Source organism: Fistularia commersonii, chromosome 23 (genome assembly GCF_037954325.1).
Source record: "Fistularia commersonii isolate RoL2024-O1a breed Wild chromosome 23, RoL_Fcom_v1.0, whole genome shotgun sequence".
Taxonomy (NCBI): Eukaryota; Metazoa; Chordata; class Actinopteri; order Syngnathiformes; family Fistulariidae; genus Fistularia; species Fistularia commersonii.
In genome coordinates, this window is record NC_141306.1 from 10,748,142 (window position 1) to 10,765,181 (window position 17,040).

Below are 17,040 nucleotides of genomic sequence, written 5' to 3' on the forward strand. Positions count from 1 at the left end.
TATAAATGATGGCTTGAATGGTTGTCCGTCAGTTTACATGGCCCTGTGTTTGACTGGCAACCAGTTCAGGGTGTACCCCATGTCTTGCCCAGTGGCAGCTGGGATGGGCTCCAGCATCACCTGTGACCCTAACTGGGATAAGAGGTAGAAAGTAAAAGAATGAAAATAATCAGATGAAACAACATATATGGTTATCCCAAGTTAGGTTGGGCTGAGGTTACAAAAGACATTTGTTTTGAAATAAATCATTCAGCATCTATGCATTCTGCACTTGGGGTCGCAGGGGTGCTGAAACCTATCCCAGCTCTCATTGGTGAGAGGCGGGGTACACCCTAGACCAGGGGTGGGCAAATTTTTTGGCTCAGGGGCCGCATAGACTTTTGAAATTTGACAGACAGGCTGGGTCTGCGCAAGATACGGTACATTTAAAAAAACGCAATTGTTAACAGTACATATCAGGCAATGTTCAGACAAATTTCAGACGAGTCTGACATTTTTTTTGCTTTGAAAATAAAACCAGCTTGGTTTTGAAGGCTCTGACGTTTGCTTGCATTTCATGCACAAACCGGTTCTCCCTTATAGCTTCATGTCCAGCTCATTCATGTGTGTCAGTATGTCCACAGCAAAGGCTTAATCACAAATCCAATCACAAATCCTCAAGCGTTCTCAAGTCGCTTAACATATTAAAGCATCTCTTGTTTGAGCTCCCACATTCATTGATCCAATCATTTGATCATTTGTATCAAGTATGAATTCTGTAACACTCGTTGGCAGGCCGGATTAAAAAGATCAACATGCCGAATGTGGCCCACAGGCTGTAGTTTGCTCACCCCTGTTTTAAAACCATTCAAAATGAACAGACATATGACCATTTTACTCCCTCAGATGTGACCTGAAAGGTTTTATTTGTCTACAAAGGAAATATTCCCCAGAATACTTAGGTTTTGGCTTCAGCTTGACTCCTAATCCTTCCTAACTGTCTGCCCTGGCCTCTCTCCACCTCACCAGTGTGACCAGAAGCAAAAACTTGAGCATAATAATGGACTGTACATAGGAACAGAATTTTTTTTTTTCTTTCCCTGGGGTGACAGGTCAAAACGACGAAAAGTTGCTTGTTCTCATCACGTCGTGTGACCAGAACTTGATTTTTCCTCACGTCGTATACGAGAATAAATTGAATTTCAAGTAGGCGGGGTAAATGCGGAAAAACGAGAGTCGCAATTCTAGGTTGCATAAGTATTGTCTGATTCGAGGATCCGCTTGTCGAGGCGGTGAAAAGGTTCGAAATCTATTAAGACAATGTTGTATGTCACAAAGAGACACGCAAATAGCTAATTACACTCGGAAAGTGGTAGCCCGAATGCTGTCTACAGAGAAGAGCCTCTGTCGCAAGAGATCACAATACTTCTAGATAAAGGCGCTGAAGCCAAGAAGGGTTTATAGCTAGTGTTCACCCCGGGGACAGGGAGTTAATCGGCCCTGTGCACCTTGACGAGCAACACCAGTCGTACCAAACTTTTCAAATTTTTAATATTAATAAAAAAGCTCGTGCAAGAATTGTAACGAACAGCGAACTGCTTCAAAAGTATTCTCCTTTAGTAAATCAAAGTTAGACATTATCTGTCTCACAGTGGCACAGCGATTTTGCTGCGTTATTTCTGTCACATTCCCACAATCCTCAGCGCATATGACGTGTACGACAGGAGGCGGAGTCTACGATGACTTCTCAGGAGTTCAGCGTCAGGGTTTCTCGGTCTGAAAATCATATACAGGGCTACGTCCTGAATCCCGCTTCCTGTTCCTCTGCTTCGCGGTATATTGGCCGTCCACACAATATAAGCAGTGATGTGAAATGTTTGTCATATGCACAGTAAGGAAACACCCCTGTACAATTAAATTATTACTCAGCTGTCCGCAGTGACTGCCAGATAGTATGGCAAGGTGTTAGTCACATAAAGCAGCGCCCCCCTACCTTTTTTTGTACCAGGGACTAGTTTTATGCATGAAAATGTTTCCACGGACCGGTTAGAGGCGCAGGGGTTAAAATATTAAAAACAATTGTCAGTTCACAGTATTCAATCTGCATACAATGATTACAGTTGGCATTAGGCAATGACAATATTACGTGGAGCAGTAAGGCGAAGGCCGAAACAGCGTTTTTCAAAACGCGATCCGGACGGTCTAATGAAAAAAACTATGATTTGTACCCAGAAAGATTTTCTTTGTGGACCGCAGGTTGGGGACCATTGACATGGAGAAGACAGATGATTTAGTAAGGACATAAATTAATAAATAAATATGCACAATAAAGAATTTGAATGAAAGTAAGTGAAGTTGAAAAGGTACAAGTCGAGAAAGCAGTGACCTGGCAGGTAAACAGTCAAGCAGGCAGTCCATGAATATTCTGATAGGTGTAGCAAGGCCTCGAGCAAGCATTCTATACCAAAGCCACTAGAAAAGTTCCACTGTGAGAACAACTGTGTTGTTCCTGTGGATGAGACCGTAAACTGTGTTGTTCCTGTGGATGAGACTGTAAAAAATGCTACCATAGCGTTTGCCAGGGGACCCTGGGCATGTGTGTGTTAATGATAAATGAAGTCGTAGAAGATGTCCTTGAGCTAGAATAAAAAAACTACAGTATTCGCAGTCATTCAAATTATTTTCTGATAACGAGGAAGAGTATGAAAAAGTGAAAAGCTCCAGCAACAGACAGCATTGGATAAAAAAATAATCCACTAATTTATTTACTTATTTTGTGTATTCCAATCTATGGAATCTTGGGTCTGTCTGATGAAATGAACCACAATTTTGACAGTAAACTTCTAAATTGATAGCATTTGACCGGAACAGGACATAAGGGTTAAAGAGCGTGCTTCACATCCTCTGAGAATGCGACTCGCCCTCGATCTGACGTCATCAGGGAGAATTAAACATGGCTGAAGCTAGCAGGAGATAACCAAAAAGTATCGAAAGCGTCGGTAAAATCGACAGTTATCTTTTTTCCCCCGAACACTGATGTTTAATATTTGCCGCGTCAAAACGTTGCAATACGTATTTTGAGGGATTCTGAGGCGGAAATCGGCGTACCTGTTCGCTTTTTTTATCCGTAAAGGTTCAAAGAAGCTCCGGACTTAGCCCTGTTAGCAAACCAAACCAGCGCCTTCTTTTGTTTGTTTACCGGTCAATATGCTCAGAAGGATTCAAATTATGTGATATGTAATTTTCATTACGTATTGGTATTGAAGACTCACGACTTTCCTGGAGCTAGCGGGGCTTCTGTCCGGCTAATTCGGAGGTTCCAGCCTGCTTCCCAGCGTGTGGCTCAAACCGTCGACACCATCTCCACAACAAATCATTTTAGGGGACCGTTTTGCGCTATATTGCTTTTACTGCGTGAACATTACGCGCGACAGCCATGGATTCAAAGCGCACACACAACAAAGTTCACATGAGTGGCAACGGTGACTCTCGCGGTGGCAGCCCAACGACACCGTCCGCCAGCCTCGCACCGGTACCAAGCCAAGGCCTGGCGTCCGCCGGTAACGCTTTCGCTAACGACGGTAGCTTCATGGAGATGTTTAAGAAGAAGATGGAGGAGGAGATGAGGAAAAAGGCGCAAGAAACAGGTGGAGATGCGAGAGCCACAGGGCAAGGACAGACATCAGTGGAAAAGAGGTCCCTTCCCGTGACGAGCTTTGTAAGGGGTTTGGCAGTTGTAAGACTAGATAGCACATTCAAATTGACAAAATACTAACAGGCTAATCAAATTGGCCCTTGAGCTATAACATCCTGGATAAATGCCCCACTTTACACAATTTTATTGCCACTAGCATGGTAAAATCTGTATGATACTTGCATTATGTAACCAAATGTAGATGAGTGCCGATTAGGGATGCCCCTCACAGATGGTTTCCCAGGTGGTGAATCAACACGAGACTTAATGTAGGCCCTCTGCTCTGGTGTTAACTCCTTCATTGACAATCCATCTGCAAGGGCTCCTATAACGGTTTCAGTCTTCTATCCCCTAACCCAGGTGGGGAAACGCAGAGGCGGTGTGTTCCTTAAGACTGGCATGGTTGCTAAGAAGCAGAAACAGGACACAGAAGTAAGTAGGAAGTGATGGTTATGGAATTGCAGTCTTACCCATTATTGAGCTGACTCCTGTTTTCCAGGCTGAGCCAGGCAAGAGTGATGCTTGGTCAAAGTACATGGCTGAAGTCAAAAAGTACAAAGCACACCAGTGTGGGGACGACGATAAAACTAGGCCTCTGGTTAAGTGAACTCCCCAAAGGCAAAAATGGAACCAGCAATGCAAGAGGAAACCACCAGGGAGATGCTGGGGAAAGGGCAACCTATCCCGACCAACACATACTGCAGGATCAACATTTCTGTCACATTGCCTTTTGCAAATTGCTTTGACAAACTTCTTTTTGTATTATGTCTTATTTGTTGAACCTTGCAGATTTTTTCAGGTGTCTGAAACTTTGCCTACATTATTGGTTGCTGATTTGTTTTTTTAATTGCTGTCTGGTTTATGTTGAGTTATTGATAATTGAATATGATTAAATGGCCAAATCAAGGTTTCAATTAAACCTACATGACCTTGTATATGGTGTTGTGAATTAGTTAAAGAACGGTTGACAAAAAAAAATTTATTGCTGGAAATACTCCTCTAGAAATGCCACTCAGCAGATTTCAAACATTAATATATAACTTGGATCAGATGACCTTGTGGTGGGATAAAAATTTAGGTACATTGGTTTGAGTACTATACAGAAAGAAAAATTCAAGTAGGATGAAAAGCAGACATCTCAAATGTTCAAATTAAGCTATATGTAGTTTACATTTCATACAAGAATGGCTGATAAATATGGTTAAAACATCACCAAGTAGACACTGACCATGCTTCATCGAGTGGCATATAAAAATACATGTTCAATTACTCACTAACCACAAACACAGCAAAAAAAAATATTCATTCATTCCATCCCCCTGTCCACAGTGATAGAGGTCTATGATGTAAACATTGACAAGCTGCATTTTTCATTTAACAATCCTAATGAGAAAAGTATTTAAAAGTTATCAAAGCATCTAGAAAAAGTTAAACATGGAAAAATTGTCCTTTTAGATCAAGTTGGGTAAGTGGAGCCTTGTCTTTATTTTAGGCTCTGATTGAAAGTGGTCTGTCGATTTGCCATTGCGATTTGTCCCAACATCGTGATAGACAGCATCCATGAGGCGTTGACATCAAGCTCATATCATAGGGTCTTTCTCTTGGTGTCTCCTTTCTGGCTCTGACTGACATCTGGACAGAAATAGTAGAGTACTTGAAAGATCAGCAGAAAGGATTGATGGATCAAAAGATAATCAATGCCTGAGGTCACATAATTCAAGTAACTTGAAAGAAGACATGCAGTCACAACCAACAAGCCAAAGAACAGAAATGAGACATAAGATGGAACAGTTGTTTGATAGATTTTGAGGAGACCAAGAAAATGGAGTGGGAGGTTTATGGGGAGAGAGGGTCTCATTTTACCTGAGAAAGCGAGCTGCAAGTGAGGAGGCAGAGCAACCTGAGACCCTGACTGGAGACTCTTATACAGCTCTGAGAGACAGGACAGGGGAAAAAGAAAGGGAGAAATGGGGGCACAACAGTTATAAACACAGGAGAGTGGAGGAGAGGATGCGAGTAGATGGGAAAGGAGAGGATTATGACAGCTAGCAAAAAGGAGAAGGCCTTAAAGTGAAGCAAAACAAACTTATAAAAAAGTGTAAGTTAACATCTAGACACAAAAAGACAGCACATGAACAACCGACTGGTCCAACTTTCAACAAACGACGTCATATTTGTTAATAGTGTATGTGGGTTGTGTTTATTTGAGCAATTTAAGCCAGCTCTAAGTTACACACTCACCCTGGGTTAGTGTAGAGAATGGTTTATTACTACTTGTTGCAGAGCCTGCTGTACTGGAGCCTGCAGTCCCCAGTGGAGGCAGGTTTAGCAGTTGGGGGAACTGGAAGGGCAGCGAGACAGGCACAAGACCCCCAAGCATCCCAAATCCGAGGGGAAGAGATGGCGCTGACCCAAGCAGGCCACTGCTACCTGCACTAGAGACCTGTGCATATACAAAGATTTTAAGTATGTGAAGAATATATATATATATTGTGAATATGAACAGTGGTAATATGCAATTTGCTAACCTGTGGCAACTGAGAAGAGACTGATGTCAATGGGACAGACGTGACTGGTTTTGTAACCTGAGGCGTCCCACTCCCCGGCCTTTGACGCGAGCCTGGGTTGGAAGAGACTGTTGTGGAGGAGGCACTTGATCCTGAATGTTTACTGATGGATGAGGTGTTAAGGCTGGTCTTGGTGGTGCTAATGCTGTTAGGGGTCTTCTGGTTGCCCAAAGGAGTGTAGCTGCCTTGCCCTGCTTTAGCTGTTCCTGCTATGGCACCTGAGAAAGGTGGGCGGAAGCCTGCTTGGCTTTTTGGAGAGTACTGGTGTATGGACGGACTTGCCTGAGACCTGGGGCTTTGAGAAATTGAGGTTGTAGTGGGAGCAGTGATAGAGGTGCGGGGGGTGAGTTTGACAATGGGTGGGATACTGCTGTGGGTGGATTTAGTCAGAGTGGCATGCATGGGGGTGATAAAATTTGATTTCTGCTGAGGCTGAACCCCAGGTAGTAAGAGCGATGATTTGCTCTGTGGGGTCAGAGACAGGCGGGTCGTCTGGAAAGTTTTGGGTGTCATGTGCGCAGGTGATGGGAGGGTGTGTGGCCTTGACTGAGGTGAAGTAACAATCAGAGTGTCGCCACTGCTGGCTTTAACGTTATTGCTACATTTGAGGAGGCCAGAAGAGGAAGTGGAAACCCCAATCTTTGATCCTGGGGGCACAAGTGGAGATGCAGTGGGTGGTGGTCGTGATTTAGATGGGGAAGCAGGCGTCGTGGCTTTAGCCACACCAATAGGTCTTTGAGTATTCAATACTGGGGGTCTAGGCACCTGTCCGACACATTTTACACCCCCCAGCCCTTCCACACTCGCTGAGGGTAGAGGTGAAGGTGTGACAGAGGGCCGAGCCGAGGATGTGGAGGAAGACGAAGCGGGGGTAATGTAGTGAGGTGAACTGGAGCTGGTTGTGTTGATAGAGTTCTTTTTCTGATGCTGAACGAGAGGCGAAACATGAATTAAAGAGGGGATCAGAGCAGTTTTGACTGCTTCTGGAGACGGAGGGTTGTCACCCTGTGCCAAACCCTTTGCTGCATTCCCAAGGATGGCAAGGGCCTGTGAGATGGAATCCAGCGAGGGAGCTGTCAGGTCCTCATCAAGGGAATCAAGACAAATGGGTTCAGAATCTGACTGAGATGGTCGCTTAGCATCCTGGGACACTGGAGGAGGAGTGGCACTTGTTGAAGGAGTGGTGCCCTGTACCCACACAGCCTCCTAAAAAAATAGAAGTTTACCATAATTCAGCAATCAGAATTTTGAAACACTTCCATGTCTGAATGTCAAAAACTGCCTTCAAATGACAAGCTTTGCCATAATATTCAACTGTAGCCACAAGAACATTCCAAGGGGGTCTTATAGCATTTCAAAAATGGGATTACAAAGTTACATTTACATACAGTGGGGTAAAAAAGTATTTGGTCAGCCACCGATTGTGCAAGTTCTCCCACTTAAAAAGATGAGAGGCCTGAGTTTGAAAAAAAATCCAGAAAATCACATCGTTTGAGTGTAAAAAAAAAACATTATTTGCAAATGATGGTGGAAAATAAGTATTTGGTCAAAGAACAAAAGTTAATCTCAATACTTTCTTATATACCCTTTGTTGGCAATGACAGAGGTCCAACATTTTATGTAAGTCTTCATAAGGTTTTCACACACCGTTGCTGGTATTTGCAGAGCTCCTCTAGAGCATTGGTGTTTTGGGGCTGTCGCTGGGCAACACAGATTTTCAACACAGATCTTAAGACTGGTTAGGCCACTTGAGGACCTTGAAATGCTTCTAATGAAGCAACTCCTTCGTTGCCCGGTGTGTTTGGGATCATTCTCATACTGAAAGACCCAACCACAATTCATCTTCACTGCCCTTGCTGATGGAAGGACGTTTTCACTCAAAATCTCACGATGCATGGCCCCGTTCATTCTTTCCTTTACATGACTCAGCTGTCCGGGTCCCTTTGCAGAAAAACACCCCCAAAGAATGATGTTTCCACCGCTATGCTTCACAGTAGGTATGGTTTTATTCGAATGCAACTACGCATTCTTTCTCCTACAAACACGACAAGTTGAGTTTTTACCAAAAAATTCTATTTTGGTTTCATCTGACCATGGGACATTCCCCCAATCCTCTTCTGGATCATCCAAATGCTCTCTAGCAAACTTCGGATGGATGCTTACCCCTGCAGGATTTGACTCCCTGGCAGCGTAGTGTTTTACTGAGCCTTTGTTACTTTTGGCCCCAGCTCTCTGCAGGTCATTCACTAGGTCCTACCGCATGGTTCTGGGATTTTTGCTCACTGTTCTTGTGATCATTTTGATCTCACAGGGTGAGATCTTATTTTGGAGCCCCAGATGGAGGGAGATAATAAGAGGTATTGTAAGTCTTCCATTTTCTAATAATTGCTCCCACAGTTGATTTCTTCACACCTAGTTGTGTACCTATTGCTGATTCAGTCTTCCCAGCCTGGTGTAGGTCTACAGTTTTGTTTCTGGTGTCCTTTGACAGCTCTTTGGTCTTGGCCATAGTGGAGTTTGGAGTGTGACTGTGCACATCCTGTCCACAACTGAAGTTATGGACAGGTATCTTTTTTTATTCTGATAACCAGTTCATACAGGTGGCATTAATACAGGTAACGTATGGAGGACTAAGTCGCCTCTTACAAAGGAAGTTACAGATCTGTGAGAGCCAGAAATCTTGCTTGTTCGTAGGTAACCAAATACTTATTTTCCACCATAATTTGCAAATTAATTCTTTAAAAATCAGACAATGCGATTTTCTGGATTTTTTTTTGCATTCTGTCTCTCATAGTTTAAGTGTACCTATGATGAAAAGTAGAGGCCTCTATAATCTTTTTAAGTGGGAGAATTTTTTTGCCCCACTGTAGCTTTGGTTTACTTAGTGTTTTGCAGCTTTTAAGAACTGTTCTTCCTGGTGATATTCAGAGGATTGCTGGCCAGCATTGACCGTTTAGATGGATCAACATTTTTTGCATATTTGTGCTAAATTAAATGACCGATAAGTCAATTTTTTGAGCTTGACATCTTGCCCTGCCCCTTAGTTACAGATTAATCGGGCTTAGCACTGAAACCTTATCTCAGTTCAATCTCGTGCCAGCCTCAGCAACAGTTTACTTTATCAGGTTTTTGGTGATACTTACTTTGAATTGCTTTTGCAAGCTTACGCATTTTGCAAGGTATGCATCACTCCTGCTTTGAAACACCATCAAAAATAAAAGAGCCACATATTCTATCAGGGACAGGACCAGGACTCAGTTTTTACAACTCACACTTCAATATCAGTTAGGGAAATAATTGTTTCTGACTGTATCAAAATATAGGATATTATCTTTTGGGAAGTTTAAACTGAGCAGAGTTAAGCAAGCTAAAGTAGCACAGACTCACCTTTGGCCTGGACTTAGTTGCAGGAACCATCTTTTTCTTTGCCCTAGAACAATAAAACAACATCAGTTGATGTAACTACAACATGAATCAATTATTTAAAAGATATATTTCATGTTGCATCACTCACGTGTACCCTGTGAGGTGACCATGAGCAATGACACTCTCTTTGAAAAGTATCCTTTGATGAAAACACAAGCAAAAAAAGGATGAAGAGGGTTGAAACCTCACCAGTCATTACAAATACTATAAAACAAATAAACACCTGGACTGCATCCAACCCTTTGGCCAGAGAGGTTTAACTTCATTCTCCATGAAGGTTTTGAGGTAGTCTTCCAGAGACAGAGAGGGCTTGGCCTCAAGCTCATAACAGCTCAGCTTCACCCGCATCAAATTGCACAGTAATGTCCTGCAAAGCACAAAGGATCTTTGAAGCAGAAGACTACCTGATGATCATGGGATAAAATGGCATAAAATAAGACCATAAACATGCATATGTTACATTTTTACATTTTCAAATCTAGACATAACAAATGGGGTATGATAGAATAATCGATGTAGTGGAAACGTTTATGGACACTATTCTATTTTATGTCACTCACTTGTAAATCAGGTCCTAACAATTTGCAAGCTCACAGAAAACATTTTGAATTGGTTAACAATTTATTGAGAATAATATATCGATTAAGAGCCTTTTCAAAAAAAGTTAATGCTGAATGTGTAAAGAGTATCACAGCCTCTGTGTAACTGACCTGAGTTTGTCATCCCAGACAAACTTCTTTCGAGGCCCCATCACTCTTTTGCCTGGTTTCTCCTCATCATCATCATCCTCTGACCCATTTTTCTCTCCTTCCTCAGATTGTTGCCTATTATTCAAGAAATTAGTAGCATGTATAAAAGTTAACCCTGATCAGAACAAAACTAATAACATTTTATAAAAAAGTTCCCTTACTTTGCCACCTTAGCAATACAGTCCATGTTGTATCGAGCAATCTGCTCTGGCATTACGCTGCAAACAGCCAGTTTGAGCTTCAGCAGGGGAGTTCTCAGACGGTCATCCTGATTGAAAAGGACAGAGAACAGTTAGCAAATATAACAAAACAGTTCACTACTACATCTTTAACTATTGCACTAATTTCCTGTGAATGAACTATCATTATCATCCACATGTGGCAGCAGGTCTTAGTCTTAGATTATAAAGGATATACCTTTTTATAGAAAGGACAGTTTAAATTTTCAGTAAGTAACCTTGTCATTTTCCATTTTATTACAATCCAAAAAAACGCTATGATTATTTATATGGTATTTAATACCTTGAACTTCAGTTTTAATACAGTTTCTTTATTTTTGTAATAAATCTTTTATTATCCGAAGTTTTGGTTTTGCCCTTATATGCATGACAAAATGGTTAATACGAATGCTGACACCTGACACTGTTAAAAAAAAGTGGGTTAAGAAAGTAGATCTGATAGGTGTGACAGTGGAGCAAATGACATTGCTTATACAGTCTTTGTGGCCTGAATTTCTTTAGGAAAAAAAATACTTAAAAAGTGCAGCTTTTTTTCCAGTAAAACAAAAATACCAAGCAGCAACTACACACCTGGATGTTCAGGCTAAGTTTCTTAAGGCGTTTCAACAGAGCTTCTTTATTGCAAGGGACAAAGGCCTCCAGGTGAGAGTAGACTGCTGAGCGCACGTCGGCTGGTTGCTCCTGAACCTGCAACTCAATACTGGAACATATAAAAGTGAAATTTTACATTAAACTGACATCCTATGCAATCCTGCAGAAAGGAACATATCACTGCCACTCACTCTAACAGAATGTTGTTCATATCCAATGTGAAGAATTTTTTCCTGCCCTCTTCATCAAACAAACGAGATGCCTGAGACATAAAGTAAGCATTAGAAACACACACGACAATATTAAAAATTGATTGTCTTCAGTAATGAATAAATGAGATTTGTATATGCTAACTCGGATTGAAGTGACATTTGTGAAGCTCATACCGCTCTTAGATCTTCAATGCGCTTTGAGAGTGGGCCCGGGAGTCCACTGGGCAGGGGAGGTGAGGGCATCATATTATTCTGTGCCACACGGCCACCACCTGCTTTATGCCCCATTCCAAAGGAGCCATTCTCCATCTGACCTGGAATGGATGGCTGAGGAGAGTCCAGCATCCCAAAGTCCAAGTCCCCCATCATGTCCTGTAACATCTCATTATTGGCTGATCCCAAAAGCGACATCACTGCTGGGTCAGCAGTGAGGTCAGTAATTCTACAGTCATTCCCACAAGACGGCTTGGCATGGGTGTTGACAACTGCATTACTGGTAGCAGGCACTTTAGCACTGGGCCGTTGAAGACAAGCAGCAGCCAAGTTCTTCTTTCGCATCTCCTCCTTTTCCCTGGTGAAGCGGCGCAGCATGTTGGCCAGGTGGAGAGAATCTTTCATGAGCTTCTTCCTCTTTTTCTTTTCTGGCCGATAAACATTTAGGGATGAAACTCTACCAGAGGTCCCAGAAAACAAGCCACACACATACAAAAAAAAGGTAAGTGGCTGTAAAAAAAACATCCAAAACAGGTGAACATCCTGTTGACATTTTAAACTCATAGTCTGCTTAAGTAATTTCACTTAACCCTCTCAGGCTCAAATTAAGTTGTAGTTGCAGGAAAAATCTGATATTTGGCTGTCGCAAATCTGCAACATCTGCCTGGAGAAGGTTAAAGAGGTGATCCTTGGTACACTTGTCTAATTCATGGGTCTTGCAAAAATGTGACATATACCAAGCACAACTTAGGCTTGCCATTTTGAGTTAATAATGTCACGCTAAATCTAGGTTCACAGATCTTTCACAGCTGTTACCAATTTGGTAAAAACTTGAGGAAAAAAAAATCTGTAGTGTGTGAAGGGTAAAGACCTGAATCTGTAAATATGTGAGGGGGGTAGACCCAACCCAACCTCAGTCACAGTCAATCAAACATGAATTTTAAGAGCTGACGCTGGACATAATCAGGTAATGTGTGCTGATTACCAACCCAACTGCAAGCACATGTTATCACTAACCGATAAAAAAGAATAGGTGGGACACAAGAAATAGTGTCAGAAGATGAAGATGAATTAGTGCGAATATCAAAACAGCGATTGCGAAAAGCAACTGGTCAGGGCCATTTGTTGTCCATGTTTACCTTCTTTTAAGTTGAGACTGTTTAATAATAATATCAATAATAGTTCATGATTAGGACAGTACTGTTGAAGTGTTCAGGTAATAGTTAATTGAATGATGGTTCTTGGTCATCCGGGTCATGGTCTTTCTTTGACAGCTCTTTTTATTGTGACTGGTTGGGACCGGTTTAGGTTGAATGGGGCTTGTTATGGGGCTCCTCCCCTAAGACTCACACATTACCCTTATGATCCTCCATTCAAATATCAATTGAGGTGAGCAACCCAAATTCTCTTTTGTTTTTCCAACACACAAATCAAATCAAGGAAAACAAATTCTGACTCAAGTGACCCACCCCACCCGATTGATGTGCAAACACACTCATCGACATGACCAAATTCAACCAGAACCACGTTGCCGAAACCTGATAAATATTAAGAGATCCACCATGACAAGCCGGCTCTAACTGAAATTCAATGGGTTGGACTACATTAGATTTTGAAAATGACTGCGAAAAAAAAGCAGGCAACATGTTCGCATTATTGACCAATAATGTCACTTTCATTCGCCATGGGTTTTTATCCCTCTGACAACAGAGTTAAAAGTACTAGTCATCCCACTAGAGGTGGACTTATTCATGCATTCATTCATACATACAGAAATACAAATATACTGTCCTTATGGAAAATGTAACGAAAACATATGGCCTGTTTGAAATCCTCATTAAAATAAAACCCTCACCCTGGCTTTGTGACTTTATTCTTCTTAGGTTTCTTGTCTTCCAGAATTCCTCCATCTGGCTTTTTCCGTCTCTTTTTGTTCACCCTTTCTTCACTGTCTTTTATCTTCTGTAACACAGGATATGGCTATTAATTTGTATGCCAGTTTTCAGAGTGGTTGAGTAGTTTTTGGATGTTGTCCCTTTGCTATGATGAACATGAAATCTCTGAATATCCAAGTAAATGGAACATACCTTGAAATGGTTATTTTCTGTGCTGGCTCCTTCTTCTTCTGAGTCAGATGCTGCTCTGAACTGCAGTGTGCCTGTGTTGATGTAGAAGCCTCCATGTTTTGTGGTGAGAGAGGCCGGTACAAGCTCATCATACTGCACACAAAGGAGATTCAAATTTATTGTTTGATTGTCTTTTACAATAACTGCTGAACACCTTTAAGCAAGCAAATGACTACTGTATCTAATATTTTGCCTTCCTGACGAGATTTTAACTTTTCTTGCACTTCTCAAACAAATGAACATCTACTCTAAGTCATGGCAAGTGCTCAATAATACAAAATACCCAACTAGAAAGGAGCTTGTGAATCAGAGTAAGGGATACTCTCCTTACTTTTGCAGATACTGGAACCCACAAAACCTCCCCTAATCTCTCAGTGTCCTGTCAGGATCCATACACTGTTCCCCCTTCGGATACCTGATTTTGTTCCTCTGGCCTGGACACCTAAATAATTCTTAGCCATTTGTTATCAGCCCCTGGCACACATACTGCACTTCAGTCTTTCCTCTGTACTTTGAAGTTAATTTCGCAAACTAAATCCAGACTCCATGCAATCCTGCAACTTCCTAGCATATTGAGGTCCTCAGGGTCCTTTTTGTAGCTCAAGAACGGGGGGATGATGTGTATCACTTCACATCATCCCACTTGTAGTTTTCCTGCAAGCCAAACAGCCATCACTGCCACACCCAGTGTCTGCTGTCACTAGTTGATTTTCTTTTGCCCCCTTCATGTGAGCCACAACACTATAACAATCCCATTCTTTAGTTTCCTTCTCTTGTTCGATATTTACCAGAACTATCAGGCTTTATTTCCCACCTTCGCTAATCCTGGGATCTCTTGGTATGTTAAGTGGCAGGCCCTTTAAGTCCTCAGGCATAATGACCTGGCTTAAAGTAGACAATTTTTCAAACATCAACAAACTACATTTGTACAGAAACTAAATCAAAATACGAACTTGTATCATTAATTGATAGTTATAAATTACTTTGAGTCATATTTAAAATTACTATGAACTTAAGCGCACCTCCTAAAACAATATTATCAAGTTCTTGTTTCCTGATAATTATCTATGCTAAGTTTCAATTTATGGGTTGTGGAAATTTGAGGAATGAATTCTGTGCACAACATCTTGAGATTTAACAAAAGAATGAAAATAAATAGCTCCAGTCTTGAAAAATATATGTGCAACACAATTCTCTTCATGCTCGTCACCAATTGCAATAATTTGTTTTTATTTGAATCAGAGAGATTACAACTACTGGTATCAATCTTAGCAGCTCTTAACAAAATGTTACAAAAAAAAACGAAAACAATTTTTAAGCATTTTTCAACAAAGATACCTATTTATTCTTGATTTTATGTGTATATAACTATATATATATATATATATGTATATATATATATATATATATACATATGTGTGTGTGTATATATGCCTCCAATAAATAGATTACATAGTATTTCACAAATCAGAAAAAATTACAATCCTTGAATGGTACAAAAATGCTTAAGCCTTAATACGTAACTTCCGAAATTCCACTTGGAATTTTTTACAGTCAACAAGATTAAAAAACATTATCTTGAAATGCAGTTGAAAAACATCTGGATGTTAGGTAAAATTTAAAAAAAAAACTCAGATTTATATCAAGTAATGCTGCTAGTACTTTTGTAATGCAGGCAGTTTGGTAAATTGGGAACTCACCGCTTCTGAATTATCAATGAAGGGATCACACTCATCATAGCCATAGCCAATATCAATAAGATCCTGCATCCTGTCTTTCTTCTTCCTTTTTAAGCCGCCACCCTGTAGACAGAGGGGATTACATCCTTCAGCAAACTTAAAAAAAAGACATCCACAAATTAATACTTCTGCAGCAACATTGTAACACTTACATATTTGCTCTCAAACTTCCTGGCCAACTCTTCAAGCTTCAATCTTTCCCTTTCCTCATCAGCAAAGGGGTCATTGGGATCCAATGAAGGGGTTAGCACTTTATGGACATTTGTACCTGTAACCTTTTCCTGAAGAAAACAAAAAAAAAAGAGAGGGGTAGGACACCAAAATTGCTATTTATCATAAATGTCATTGAAATTTTATTCACATTCATTGGTCTGTTCTCCTTTAATACACTATCTACTACTGTCTTGGTTCTAAATGTACCTTGACAAATCTCCAGACGATGTTTCTGGATGAGGATACGTGTTTGTGGATAACATCGACACGGAATAGTTTGGTAACAATGGTTTAATGCGTACTACACAGCTGAACAAATAATTCTGATTGCATGTATTGCATGTATGAAACTTCACTTCCTCTGCGGCGTTCAAGGATAGCAACTCCTGCTGTGTGAGCCTGCCTGCTTTGACAGAACTACTCACCTGGCAAACAGTTGATAGGACCAGTTCACTGTAGCTGAATTCAGTAGAACCTCTCTCATTTGGTTCTCTCAGGGGCAGGTCGAGGCGGACCGTGGGTTTCGTGTCCCCTGTCTCGGTGTCCCCTCTTTTCGCGTTCCCAAAAAGACCTCCGCAACCTCCTGACCCGAGCGCCGCTATACTTGCTTCACCGGTGCTCCGAAAAGTGACGTCGACGCCCTCATCTTCGCGGCGGCGTTTCTTGTTGGAGTCGGTGGTCGGTGTCGATGTGTTGAAGGATGAAATGGTAATGAACGGGACTTTCCTGGGCTCTGCCATTTGAAGCTTTTCATCCACCCGCCGGGCACGCGAAACAAGGGGAGGTGGGGGAAGAGGCTCAATTTGGAGACCTAACCTGGAGATAGTCGACAGCTACAGCTAGTTAGCTGGTAGCTAGTTTTCTCGGAATGAGTATCGCAGCCAACTCAATTACTTTAACTTCTCTTAATCCTCTAAATCCATATAGCAGAGTATTTGGCTCAATCCCCGTTATTTAAAAGGATCTTGAAGGGTGAAAAAACGCAGCTGGGGGTGCTTCCATGAGACTAGTGTTTAGCTACAGCAAGGAGGATTCTCTAGTAGCCATCTTGATCATTATTATCATTATTCCGTGGTTGGGCGTGCTTATGAAAAGAAAGCGGAAGTCGGTGAAGAAAGGAAACGATGTTAGTCCAATGGCAGAGCTGGGACCGCTCCAGGACACGCCCACCAGGGTGACGAGGATTAACGTTGAGATCGCGGCTCTACTTCAGTTGGGACTCCACAGAAATCGTCTCTGGGTTGAATATCAGTGATGAACAGGTTTTTGCAAGGCTCTGCCCGTGTGACTGT

General features: G+C 41.6%; 2 protein-coding genes across 4 annotated transcripts; one reads left to right on the forward strand and one right to left on the reverse strand.

Moving 5' to 3' along the window:
* Nucleotides 1-2,893: 2,893 nt before the first annotated feature.
* Nucleotides 2,894-4,608, forward strand: trir (telomerase RNA component interacting RNase). Its single transcript, XM_086170772.1, has 3 exons — nucleotides 2,894-3,697; nucleotides 4,034-4,105; nucleotides 4,173-4,608. Exons 1-3 carry the CDS (start codon nucleotides 3,416-3,418, stop codon nucleotides 4,278-4,280), a joined length of 462 nt encoding a protein of 153 aa, XP_086026898.1. The 5' UTR covers nucleotides 2,894-3,415; the 3' UTR covers nucleotides 4,281-4,608.
* A 27-nt stretch (nucleotides 4,609-4,635) lies between these two features.
* ubn2b (ubinuclein 2b) lies at nucleotides 4,636-16,785 on the reverse strand. 3 transcript variants are annotated; one of them, XM_086170770.1, is made up of 17 exons: nucleotides 16,174-16,785; nucleotides 15,688-15,816; nucleotides 15,497-15,598; nucleotides 13,758-13,889; nucleotides 13,526-13,629; nucleotides 11,632-12,127; nucleotides 11,437-11,507; nucleotides 11,225-11,354; nucleotides 10,577-10,683; nucleotides 10,377-10,490; nucleotides 9,890-10,033; nucleotides 9,755-9,805; nucleotides 9,628-9,670; nucleotides 6,202-7,446; nucleotides 5,915-6,116; nucleotides 5,537-5,605; nucleotides 4,636-5,305 (listed from the first exon to the last, which is right to left on the reverse strand). In XM_086170770.1, the coding sequence occupies exons 1-17, from the start codon at nucleotides 16,486-16,488 to the stop codon at nucleotides 5,259-5,261; spliced, it is 3,501 nt and encodes a 1,166-aa protein (XP_086026896.1). In that variant the 5' UTR covers nucleotides 16,489-16,785; the 3' UTR covers nucleotides 4,636-5,258. The 3 variants fall into 3 exon arrangements, with proteins under 3 accessions (XP_086026896.1, XP_086026894.1, XP_086026897.1); XM_086170768.1 differs by having other exon boundaries at nucleotides 13,526-13,632; XM_086170771.1 differs by lacking the exon at nucleotides 5,537-5,605 and having other exon boundaries at nucleotides 13,526-13,632.
* Between the last annotated feature and the right edge of the window lie 255 nt (nucleotides 16,786-17,040).